We start from the raw sequence: 13,294 nt of genomic DNA, 5'->3' as shown, positions 1-13,294 counted from the left end.
AATGCAGTCGAATACAACCAAATAATTTCACTTTCTTTATTCTATTGTATTGGTTATATTTGCTTGGTAATGACCATGGCATTCCACCTCAGGTCTCAGGTTGAGAGTTCGCGAGTAGAGGAGGCGAATGTCAAAAGTGGAATAAATGAAATGTAGGTTAAATGTTATTTTTGTCCAATATATTTTAGTGTTTTTTTATTTTGTTATATTAATTTTGATAAATTTCATGTTGATCTTTTATGTTTTCAAAACTTTTATTTTAATACATTAAATTTTATTTTGGTCTTTTATATTTTTAAATTTTTTATTTTAATTATTTCTTCTCATCTTCATTCACAAACATTAGCAAATCAAAGGAAAACACACAATCACCACCATTATGTGAGACTAAAGTTTCTCATCATCATTGAAATCATGCTTTTGATTTATGTTGGTGTTGGATTGTTATGTGTCTATGGGATGACACATAGCTGATGGATGGAGGTGGTAGATTTGAGTTATTTGTTGATGATAATTGTAGTGTTTTTAAGGTTGTGGATTTGAGTGAAAGGTAGTTACATTATTTACGTTATAGTGGTTATGGAATTTGAAGAAGACTTTAAAGAAGTAGGTAAATTAAATTATTTTAAAAAGATAGTAATGCTTTTTAAACACCATTATTTTAAAATTAACTTAATGATGCATTAAATTTTGCTAATGAAAATTAACAAAAATAATTAAAATAAAACTTTTAGAAATATAAATCATTAAAATGAAATTTTCGAAAATATAAAGAATAAAAATAAAATTTTTGAAAATATAAGAGATCAAAATGAAATTTTAAAAAATATAAAAAATCAAAATAAAATTTTTAAAAATTAAAATATAATGGACCAGAGTAATGTTAAAAAAATGTATAATGCCAATGTTTTTTCAAGCAATTCGGTATTTCTTGTAGCCAGAGCCCAAAGACAATGTAGGCTTCAAATTGGATAATGAGTGACACATATTCGGGTTCGAGCACGTAGATTTTGGCCCAAGAATAGAGCTTTGTCTTATTCAACCCACCATGGATTGATTTGTTTAGGGCTAAAATTAAATTTTAAATAATTATAAGTATTATTAATGTTTTTATTTTAATAACTGTTGCTATTTTTAGCTGTTAAATATATGTTTATCAAATATTTTCATCTAATTTTTTAAAATTTTGTTTACTAATTAAAAAACTTATTTGTATTATTAATTGTATCCGATAAATAAACTTATTTTAATAATCTATAATATTGTTTGGAATGTTACTTTAAGTAACATTTTGTAAATTATCACTTTCTAACTCCTTATATTTTATTTCTATTTATCCTTATAATATATATTAATTTTTATTACAATTTATTTTTTTACTTTAAGTAGAATTTTATTATTCTTGGTGTTTCTCTTCTTCCTCTTTCTACAATAGGATTTTATTTATTTTTTTTTTTTTAAAATTACACGTTTATTTTAACCACATGTTTACAATGTTTATCTTATTATTATAGAATAAGAATATAGTATAATATACAATATATATATATATATAATTGAAACTAAAAATGTAATTAAAATAATTTATCTATAAATAAAAAATACAAGAGTTTGAAATTAATTACAAATTTAAATAATAGATATCCCAAATATATTTTTATCAATAAAATAAAATTAAAACACAAAAGTATCATATAAGCCTGTTTGTTTATGTAATCTCACTTTTATCGGTTACTTTAACATGTATTTTTATGAAACTCTTATTATTTCATAAGTTAGCTTAACAATTTTAAACCTTTAATTATTAACTAATCTTTCAATATTTAACTAATTTTTCTTTTACTTTTACCAAACATAGAATAAGAAAAAAAAACTATATCGACAAACATAACTTTTAAGATAAAAATAATAACTATACCAAACTGAAACATCAATTTTGATCGAACATCAATACTAATAATATTTATATGTAAGTTTTTTTATTTCATTAAATTTTATTATTTCCTACATCAGTATAATATTTTTTATTTCCTAAATTCTTGTTCACATTGAGATGAACAAGCTAGGTCCAATCCTCAAGCCTCAAAGGGTAATAAAGCCAACACCTTGCCTTTAGATTGCGCGTGTAACCTAGGATATGTCATCCTGGGTAGCTTCTAACTCCATTTAGGCATTTACTGATGAAGAGGATTAAGGAGGGTTAAATGGAGTGTGTATAAAACCCCTTAGCCCCAACCCAAATTGACAATTGTTACCAGTGATCCAATTCCCTCCCTGGATCCTTTATGTACATATAATAAAAAAATTAAGATTAAAAGAAAACTAATAGAGGGAAATATATAAGAAAAATAGATTTTTGAGTTTATATATACTTAACTTTTTTCTTTCTAGTAGATCATATATCTAATTTTACAAATAAAATTAATAATAATTTTTTTATTAAACTTATTATTTATTAAAAGTTAGATTTTTAAATAATTGTATAAAAAATAATTTTCGGTCCCCTTTAATACAGTGTCCGTCCCTGATAGTTACCATGCATGTTATCATTATGTATTTATGATCCCAATCAGTAAGCATTAAAGGGGGCCGAAAGTGTATTATTTATTATTTATTTTTTAAAATAAAAAAATTCAATTACGTGTCATATAATATTAGTTGGATCATGGACATGTGTTTGTTCCATATTATTCAACAAGTCAAGGTTTCTAGATCAATCGATATTAACACTATGTAATGTAATAAACCTCTAAATTTGTAGTCTCCAGTCTCATTAACCCAAAATAGCAAAACAATGAAGCTTTATTATTATATAAGTTTGATGATCGATACAACAGGCGATAAAGAGAAAGCATAACACTCACAAATTCTCGCAACGACTCAACATGCATTGAAAACATACAGGTTTATTTTCCACCAACGCTAGTAGTCTTGGAACAACACTGACAATTTTATCTGTATATGTAATAACTTGCATGGGTTGGAAGGTATCACACCCTAATTAAGGGCACTTGCGTCTGCCCCCGTGGGTTCTGAGACTGGCATAACAGGGACACACTTCTTGGTTACCGGAAGTTCCCGGTGGCACGCAGTTGCAGCGTCTGCAGCAAGTTCCACACGCTCTGTGGCACATGCGCTGACGAGATGCTAAACGGCACCTCGCAGCACATGCAGCATTACAATCTGAAATCAATTCATCAAGTTCCCAATTAGTTCAAAATCAAATCAATAGAATTTTCGCTGCTCCATCAATTTATTCTCTAGGAGCACACCATGCGTAAACTGTTTGATAAAATTATAAACTAACATTATGGTTACATTTTGCTTGCCACAATTATCTTTTCTAATCGATAACATCAATTCTGTTCTAAATTTGGTGATATATTAATTGGTTCAGACGACTTGATCAGAGCTAAACAGAGTTGTCCGAAAAAAAAATCAGGGGAGCATATACCTTTCCTTAATTTAGTAGGTATATATTCAAAATTAAGCAATTCGTTGTCATTGCCCACTGTTTTTTTTTAACAAAAAATATTTGCTCTCTAATTAATAAATTAACGCGCGTACAGATGCTGGTGCAATACCTATCTGCTGAACAAGAGAACCCTGAGTCTGTGCGTATGCCTGCGGTTTCTCAAAAGCATGTATAAATTAGTTAAATATTAAAACAATAATTTAATTATAAGGTGAACAAGGATTATTTATACTATATAGAATGAATCACTAATATATATATAGAAATGAACAAGGATTAATTAAATTACCGATTGATCATCAGCATCAACGAGATGGAAGAGGACAAAGGATACCAGAAGGGATGCAACTAGAAGCTTTGAGAGAGCCATAGCAAAGAGAGTTTGAAAGAGGTATTGTGCTTGAAAATGTAAAGTGCATGGAATGTGAAACTAGGAGCCTTTATTTATAGTTAAAAGAGAATACTACAAACAATGTGTGAGTGCTAGCTTGCTTAAGCTCTTCACTCTTCAGTATGCGTGTATAAGATTGTTAATTAAAAATAACAACAAACAATGAAAAGTGCATGGAATGTGAAACTAGGAGTCTTTATTTATAGTTAAACTAGAATACTACAAACAATGAGTGAGTGCTAGCTTGCTAAAACACTAGTATGCGTGTATAAAGATTGTTAAATAAAAATTATAACAGCTAACAAAAATTAGAAATAATTTTCACCGCTCTACTCTATTTATTTTTCAAATTTTTGATTAAAAACATATTGTGAAACTAATTAATTTAAAATAACAATAAATATAATAGCATTTTAATTTAAATTATAAATTAATCCATGTGTATAAAGCACGGATAAGATAATGTATAATAAAAATGGGAGCGGGATACTCTTGTACTGATAGGACACGCTGAAATTGAACGTTTTTATTACATACTCCTCCATTAGTGACTGATGTGTAGGCATTTGGTAGTGAAAAGAGCTGTTGGAATTAGAACCATCGATTGTACGCAATAAAAAAGGCGACAAAGTGCTTTTGCTTCGTGATGAACTAACTATCCAGATGGCTATCTAAAGTGACGCAGCCATTCATTAAGCCATAAATACAAGTATTGTCTTCTGCCAAATACATTGTCTAAGCCATATGTTATATTAGTGATTAATATACAAGTCAACGACCCTTAAATTTTTCAACAATTTTAACATAGTAATCTTCTTGAAGTAGTTTTTTTTTGGGTGAATTACAATGATTACACTTAGACTTAACCTATAATCTCATACATTTTACTCCAACTTCCACCACTAGGCAGTCCCTACAGTGGGTTATATCTTTTTGAAGTATAACATCACGTCAGATTTATTTGCAACAAACCTAACGCAAAACAGCTTAAGAATAGTATGATAATATACAGAGCAATCTGAAGTTTCATTTAACTACGCCTTTTGACTGCAACTGAAGGGGAAGAGCATGCTATACTATTTTCTTGGCCATGTCATATGTAGCGCGACCTAATACAATTTGATTATGTGTATATAAGACCACAAAAGTAGGATCATTGTATTGGGACTAAATTGCATTACTGGGGAGGGGGGAGGGGAATAGTGGAAGATATATGAATGAAAGGGTTCGGCTTTTGAAACCAAGCACGGAAAATTACAGGTGCTGGGGTTATTATTATAACAGCCAAGAATTTGTTAAGTGGCTCGCCGCCAACTAAGGCTTTGAGAGATGGTGATGTAGGTTTTTTTTTTCCCTAACAACACTTTTTCTCTTTTATTTTTTTTTCAATCTACATTTAATTTAATTCCTAATATACACTACTTGAGTCTTTCTTTTTTCTTTATATTTTTTAATTTAAAATATTATAAAATATAAATATTATATTATATAATTTTTTTAATTGGTTTTAAAATTACTTATTTATTAAATTAAATTTTATAATTTTGTTTTTATTTTTTAAAGAAAAAATATACAAATAAAGAAAAATAAAAAGATTGGATAAAATTATAGTACAATTTTTTAGTTACTTTGTATGTAATTTTGTAATTAAATTTATGTATTGTTGATATTTTTTTTGTTATGTTCGTTAATTAAAAAAATAAGAAAATTAGTTAGTAATATTAAAATAAACTAAAAAGTACAATAAAAAAAATAATTGATAAATCTATCTTGTACGATAGACATTAAAATTTCAAAGAGTAGTAACTGCTATATTGAAAATATGTTTAAAAATACAAACTAATTATATTTAGTAATATAATTATATTAAAAATAATTATATTAGAAAATTTAGATTTTAAATAAAAATATTCACCTATGTTAAGTAAATTAAATAATAAAATAAAAATAATTATATTTAATAATATCATTTTATTTAAAAAAATAAAAAAACAAAATTATAAAATTTAATTTAATAAATAAGTAATTTTAAAACCAATTAAAAAAATTATATAATATAATATTTATATTTTATAATATTTTAAATAAAAAAATAAAAAAGAAAGAGAAAATCTCAAATAGTATATATTAAAAATTAAATTGCTAAGTAATATATATTGAGAAAAAACAGAAGAAAGAAGATGTATTTAGGGAAAAAAATCATGAATTTTGATATCAAGTAATAACATTGTGAGATAGGAAGAAGTAAAGTAAGCTAAAATACAGGAAAAGAGATACAAAGGCAACCCTGACAGCTGTATGCTTTGCCACCACAGCTGTTACACGGTAATATGAGACTAATCTTTTTTGTCTATTCTGTTCAATGCCCGTATGGACAAAATAAATCAAGCTGGACATAAGGATTAGAGATCAAACTTAAAGAAAATATTGAAAGGATAAACGATTAAAGGGATAATATATATAAATAGAGAAAAAAATAAAATAGTTGAGATAGTGAAGAAATTTGTTTTACTAGTTTCAAGGTTCTAACCTACACTTAAGGTGGTAAAATGTGCATATTCTAATTATTCACAGCAGTATACAGTTGAGATAGTTAATTCAAATTTAACATTCTTTTAAAAAATACATACAAGGTGATATTATAACTATGTTCACATTTATCATAATTATCATTACCATTATCACTATTATATTATATTCACTATACATTTATCATCATCAATACCATTATTATTATTATGATTATGGTTATCATATTTACTTTTGTCACACTATGGTTGTAAATAAGATGATAGTGAAGATGGTATTAATGGTAGACATAACACCAATAAATAAATAGTAATAGATGGTATATTTTTTTTATTTCCTTAAAAATACTCACACAGAAAGTTATTAATATAGAACCTAAACCTATTTCTGCGACAGTAATTAGATACCGTGGTTAGCCATTCTTAGCATGCATGATCTTCTGCGACAGTAATTAGAAGCAGGTTTTGAAAATTTTATACTGAAATTTATTATGGACTTTAAGATAGGATTTGGAAATATAGATTACTCTATTGTACAGTATCATTTTAATTATAATTAATTTAACAAAGTTAAAATCATTCAAAAAACAAAATCAAATCACACACACTGGACAACGCCGAAACTAAGTTTCTTTGGGTACATCTTAGTTTCAGTGCTGTCTAGAAAAAATAAGGTGCTGTCTAGTGTTCCTTGCGTCATTTGATTGATTTTTTTACTTATCAAAATCATTTTTTTCAGTAAATTAAAAGAAATAAAAATGATTTACAATTTTCAGTTTGTAAAATTAATCACAAACATAAAAGTGCATAAAATTAAAAATACGTTTGTATTTCAAAAGCCCGCTCAATCATATTTTGATTTCTCAATTAATTTAAATAATGTATGATATTAATCTTTTACATTCTTTTTTAATCAATTAAATCTTTAAAATTTTATAATCAATAAATTAACTCTTATAAAAAAAAATTGAATATCAACTGTATGGTCAAACATAAACTGAACTTATTTACACATAATAGGAACTTCATGAATATAAAGCCTGTTTAGATAATTTTTCCCACAAGAACTTGTAAGAAAAAAATAAAAAAGTTTTCCCGTGAATTAAAATTAACTTATGCATAATCTAGCTCCTTCAAAAAAATGTTTTTAACTTATGTATAAAATAATTTTAATTTATAAAAAAATCATTTTATTGTTTTCTTATTTTGTTCTCCTATAAATCTTTATAGAAAAACTTATCCAGATATTTTTTTTCCTGGACTGCGAATGGTTAATTTAGAAAGCAGAGAAACCACTCCAATTCCAAAGCGCACAATGCCTTAAAACACCTTGTGATTTTCTTAGGCAACATTGATACGTAAACACGAGGTTTGGTAAAGTAGAGTTCTGGTTTGATCATATCCATCAAGCCCTGCGACTGGTATTTGCTCGTATCCAAAGGATCATTTAATATATTTGTTATCTGTTAACTACCAACACAAACTTGAACTGATCAAAAGATAAATTAAAATTTCACGATGTTACATGTATAGTACATTCTCAACTCTGTTCACTCTGACCGCAGATAGATACATAACACGTCAAAGATCAACTAGCTACTCTGACTTACCGAGTGCTGCATGCTAAAGGAACGTCCTACTTGAATGTTTAAGTTAGACCACTCCTAAAGGAAGTCGAAGAACAAGTTGTCCCCCAACAAGACTGTAGCCAAAAAAGAAGAAAAAATGGTCAGAAAGTTGACAAGAGCATATGTGTGTGTGATTTGTTAATGTACACATCCTTGTTTTTAAGTATGAATGCGTTAAGAAGTTACAACATTGGTGTATTTTAACATATTATCTAATTATAACTGACTAACACACTCATACTAAAAAATAAGAGTGTGTACATTAGCCAACCCCACAAGCATTTGCTAACATACACACCCTTGTTTTTCGGTATGAGTGTGTTAGCAAGCTATATTATTGTATATTTTAAGATATTCTGTAGTTGGTGTGTATATTAGCAAAACCCTATATGTGTGTATATATATATTGCATATTCTGATAATTTTATTATCCACCTCTTGACGTAGTAGTAGCAAAAATCTGCCAGAATGAAAGTTTGGACAATTTCTGATAGAAGAACCATAGAAGGCCACAATCCATAACCCAATGCAGTCAGTAGACGTCCACGAGTATCTAATACCTGAGGAAGACAACACAGCCATGCTCTTAATCACAGAATCAGTTTAAATAAACTTCTTAACAAATACTCATAGGAAACGAAATTAAAATCAATCGAGGGGGTAAATGAATCAAATTTCTTGCATAAGTTAAAATTAATTTATGCACTTCAACTTTTTTAAAAGCTCTTTTATATAATCACCTACCAACATAATAGAGCTCGACATTCTTGGCCTATAGAGTTTTACTACTGAAAGGCTGACATAAGGTAAAAGGTAATCAAAACTAGGCCAAAGTATATCGTAGGCCTATCTATCATTGGATATTAATGGTTGACAAGGCCAAAAGATATAACTGGCAAGCCAAAGATCTTGATGCCAAAATTCTTATGCAACAACTCTCCTTAGGAACCATCAGAACCCTATCGTCGTGTGGTAAATTAGTTTAAAGTAGAAGTGTCATACAGAAACAATTAGTTTAAAGTAGAAGTGTCATACAGAAACATTCAAGCGGCAGACCCAATGTTTTAAATATGAAATTCTCCATACCAAACATCTCTGGGATATTACAATAAATTTGTATACGTATTTCCAGAATTAGGTGATAAAAACTTAGAGGAGTTCAAATTTTGACAAACCTGGAGGACCCAATGTGCACAACTCAAGAACCTTGCAACTCCAAGAGCAAAAACATAGTGTGCTGTGAATGGTTCAACAATCTGAAAGTTTAATTTAAAAATTAAATCCAACTTTGTTTAGAAAGACTAACAGGCAAAGTTGAATGATAATTGTATTTATGAAGAGTGAAGACAAACTAGCAAAAGAAGATGTAATAACCACATCATCATCACCATTTAAAACATTCAAAAGATAATAAAGAAAAGGTAAAAGGCAGAAATGCATATCTTTGAGACCTTAGTGTTCTGCATGACCCGCAGCTGAGGGAGAACAGAAACAGCTTCAAGATAAACACAAAATGCCCAGAGAATCCTATTAAGTGGATGATGCCGGGTTGTTGGATGAATTAACAAGGACAGCACAGCACAAGGTATTACCTGCATTTTGGTAAAAGAAAATTAGAACACTCCATACTCAGGCATAGCAATTTAATCATCCATTCATTCAGTCACATGAAAGATACAATATCCTAGTTCTTATGACAGAAAATACTTCCATTTTAGAGATAAAGTTGGTTACTTGGGTTTGAAACTAAGACATTTCCATTCCAAAAATTCACAGGTAAAGGGAAAACTACAAAAATAGTAACAAATGATAAGGTGAAATTTCTGCTTCCTTGAACCCATTTTGAGATTTCAAAATGTGATTCATCAATAAAGATTTAAAAAACAAAAATTTGAACTAAGCACGCCTCCAAAATCACTGTCCTCATAATCAGACATTAAAATATCTGTTTTTGAACAGGTAATCAAGCCAAACAAGCTTGCAGGAATGACAGAACACACAATCAAACAATGCCCTTCCCTTCCCCTTTTCTGGAAAACTGTACGAGGAATCAACAATAAGAATCACAAACTAAACTTTAGTTTGAGGCTTTGAGGTGCAGTTTCTATGCAAGATAAATACAGTTAATAATAACCATACAGATAATAAACTTTATAATTTTATAAATTTAAGAAGTTCCTAAACTGTTTTTAACACAATCCTACCCTAAAAGTTTGCAGAATAAATTACATTTTCCACCAATTGCAGTTTTGTAGTTAAAAAAAAAAAAAAAAAGTCTCTTATATCAGAGTTGATTAGGCATTGGATAACTAACCACATAGTATATTGCAAGGTTGTCCTTATCATCCATATAACTAGATTTCAATTTGAAACGTATCATATAAATAACCCAGAGGGTGGTGGCCAAGGTTGCCATATCGAGTAGGGTGTGTATATCATATTCCATCACAAAACTGCAATAAAGTCTAACACCCAGAAACATAGCCGTCAGCTCCTGCGATTTAAGCGAAAGCCCTGCAAGGATTTAAAATCAACCGTTACATCTTACATGCAAACACATTAGAAAAGATATGTAAGACTAATTTCTGTTAAAATCCTAACAAGATCGTACATTAACACCACAAAAATGACATCAATCCAAATATCCAAAGGTCCAATTTAATATAACCCTAACCTGAAATGTTGAGGGTAATTTTTTTCATATTTTAATTTATGAGAAAAAGAAAGAGATTGGTGGGTACCGGCACAGGTTTTTTCCTTGGTGAGTTTGTAAATGAGGACGGAGATTCCTAATGCATGGACAAACTCGGCGGCGACGAAGAGGCTGTCGTGGTCGTGAACGACGATTCTGAGGAAGAGCAAGGCCGCAAGGGCAGACAGCACCGCGAGAAAGGCCTTTATCTTGGGCGGTTGGCGCCGAACCCATGTCGTGACGGCGTGGATGGGCCTCTTGCTACCCTTCATTTCCGAACAGAAAATAATCAATTGATTGTCTTGTCTTCTGACTTGTGTTGTGTCCTTCTTCCCGTGATAATCTAATGTAATGTAATGTGTGTTGGGACATGAATGAATACGTGTTAGGAGGACACGTGTGAACACTGGTGAGAGGTGCATGTTTATTAGTTATGCGACGGGTGGGGTTGCTCAACGACTTTCTTCCCACGTCATCTCCTCCGTACATCTTTCATTTACCTGACGGCACGGCCCATTCACCAATTTCGTAATGGCCCATTTATGCAAACGCCGGAAGGGGGAATCAATCTGGAGAATATGGTGATCAACCAAAATATACCAATGTGGACTAAAAATATATTAAATGGTTCGACCGCTTTCAAAACATATATAGATATATTTTAAAATAATCAATTTAAGAGTAAAAATACTATAATTTAAGGCCCAATCCAGTCTGACCTGACGGCCTAATTATATATTGTTATGCTGATAAAAACATTCACTCACTTGAACATTTAAATATTTTTTACGGGTCCTCACTCATAGTTCATTGTGTCTCATCCATATTAAAAACTTGATAAATCTATTATTAGTGTGATGGTTTAAAGGGGTTCGTTTAGATTTAGCTATGGTTCATATGACCATCCATTCAATGATTCTACATATGATTTCTATCAAATTCAAAGAGATGTTTGTAGGTATCCAAGATGGTGGTAATGATAATTGAAATTAAATTGATCTTGGAAGTCACGATTAAGAAAAGTAAAAGAAAAAAGGTTTGTTCATCTTATTGGTGAAAGAATTAAAAAGAAAAAATATTTATTGTATAAAACTATAGATGAATAATAGAAAAACTTAAAAAAAATCTTGGATAACACAATTTTTCGTCTTCTAATAAAAACACTTATACTTTTTTTAACCAATACCTTAAAAATATTAATTAATATTTGTAAAAAAAAAATTGAGGACGTGGATAAAAAAATATAAATTTTTTCTCAAATATTATTTGACTATTCTCTGCCAAATTAACAAACCATTAAGGGAGTATAATTAATTAGATTGAGACCAACTAGTAGTACTGCAATATATTCATTAATAAACTCTGATTATGATGTGATGGGATACACAAAAATTGGCCGGGTCCTAAGAAACTGATTTGGATTAATCTGGCGTATGGTATCATATGAATACGATGACTTACATTATATATGATAGTAGTAGCAACTAGTAGGGTCTCCAAATGAGTGGCGACCACATGGACCTGAAATCGGAGAGGTAAGAGGCCAAAACCAAGAGCAACACCACCAACGCCGCTACGCCCCAAGGAAACCCCCCACTCCCAGCTTCTGTGCGTACTCGAATGCCACCAAAGAATGGTGGCGGCGCCGGAACCACGAGGCGTGGACCGTATTTAGAGATGGTGTAGGCAACAAAAATCAACAGAAGGGGCAAGAACAAGAGGAACACGTGGAAGCCGATGGTGGCTGTCTGCACGGTTGACTTGAAGTTTATATAGGACGGAACAAATAACAAAAACATGACGATGGCAACTATGGCCAAGAGTTGCAACGGAGGTGCAGATAGGGAGTACAAAGTGCTTCTTGTCCACCCTTGCTTCCATGCCGGACCCCTTCTCTCCTTCAAAGGCCACACCATTTCAATTACTTGCAAATCTCTCTGCCTGCTTGTTAGAGAATTTATAGTAAGGAAAAAACAACCATATTTGTGATTTCTGTATGGTTTGCTTTAGCATAAATTCCAAGGTAGATTATTATACCTCCAACCGGACCACCTTTTCTTTGCATCGAGTTCCCAGTTGGGAATTGGGATTGATACCAAATGAGAGGCACGCGCGGCGTTTGTTCAATGGAGAGTTACAAGAATATATTCTTAATTGCTTTTCCATGCAAAGCATTTATATGGAAGGAGAAATTCTCACGCATGGGGCCGGGGCAAGAGATAACGATTAATTTTTGGGGGAGCTCCAACTATTCCTTTCATCCTTTGTAAAGAGTTGAAGATTAATATGTCAAGATTCCAAAATTCATTTAAATCATCCAAAAGATTTTTCTCATACATACAATTTATGATCGTATTAATGAATACATGGTTAAAAGATAAAATTATTTGTAAATTATGTCATATCATATCATGTTGGTAGATAATGATTAATTTTAAAATATTATTAATCGTTTCAATTTGAATGTTTTACAATATTAAAGTCAGATAATAAAAGTTATTTATTTGATTTTAAAATGTATTTTTAAATAATAAACAGTTTAACTTATATGCATGCATGGTTCATGCTATATTTCTTTTA

The 13,294-nt window shown here is 30.1% G+C and overlaps 3 protein-coding genes across 3 annotated transcripts; all 3 read right to left on the bottom strand.

The window, feature by feature from the left end:
* Window positions 1-2,773: 2,773 nt before the first annotated feature.
* LOC114408578 (gibberellin-regulated protein 1-like) lies at window positions 2,774-4,032 on the bottom strand. The gene is made up of 3 exons (XM_028371669.1): window positions 3,765-4,032; window positions 3,585-3,624; window positions 2,774-3,183 (listed from the first exon to the last, which is right to left on the bottom strand). Exons 1-3 carry the CDS (start codon window positions 3,843-3,845, stop codon window positions 3,002-3,004), a joined length of 303 nt encoding a protein of 100 aa, XP_028227470.1. The 5' UTR covers window positions 3,846-4,032; the 3' UTR covers window positions 2,774-3,001.
* A 3,786-nt stretch (window positions 4,033-7,818) lies between these two features.
* Window positions 7,819-11,277, bottom strand: LOC114408576 (putative ER lumen protein-retaining receptor C28H8.4). Its single transcript, XM_028371666.1, has 6 exons — window positions 10,764-11,277; window positions 10,337-10,536; window positions 9,474-9,614; window positions 9,198-9,278; window positions 8,458-8,582; window positions 7,819-8,096 (listed from the first exon to the last, which is right to left on the bottom strand). The coding sequence occupies exons 1-6, from the start codon at window positions 11,134-11,136 to the stop codon at window positions 8,048-8,050; spliced, it is 969 nt and encodes a 322-aa protein (XP_028227467.1). The 5' UTR covers window positions 11,137-11,277; the 3' UTR covers window positions 7,819-8,047.
* A 756-nt stretch (window positions 11,278-12,033) lies between these two features.
* Window positions 12,034-12,794, bottom strand: LOC114408577. Its single transcript, XM_028371668.1, has one exon. It carries the CDS (start codon window positions 12,628-12,630, stop codon window positions 12,199-12,201), a length of 432 nt encoding a protein of 143 aa, XP_028227469.1. The 5' UTR covers window positions 12,631-12,794; the 3' UTR covers window positions 12,034-12,198.
* Between the last annotated feature and the right edge of the window lie 500 nt (window positions 12,795-13,294).

Source organism: Glycine soja, chromosome 4 (assembly GCF_004193775.1).
Source record: "Glycine soja cultivar W05 chromosome 4, ASM419377v2, whole genome shotgun sequence".
NCBI classification, from domain to species: domain Eukaryota; kingdom Viridiplantae; phylum Streptophyta; class Magnoliopsida; order Fabales; family Fabaceae; genus Glycine; species Glycine soja.
Note: the sequence above shows the minus strand (reverse complement) of the source record. Positions and strands in the feature narration are given on the sequence as shown.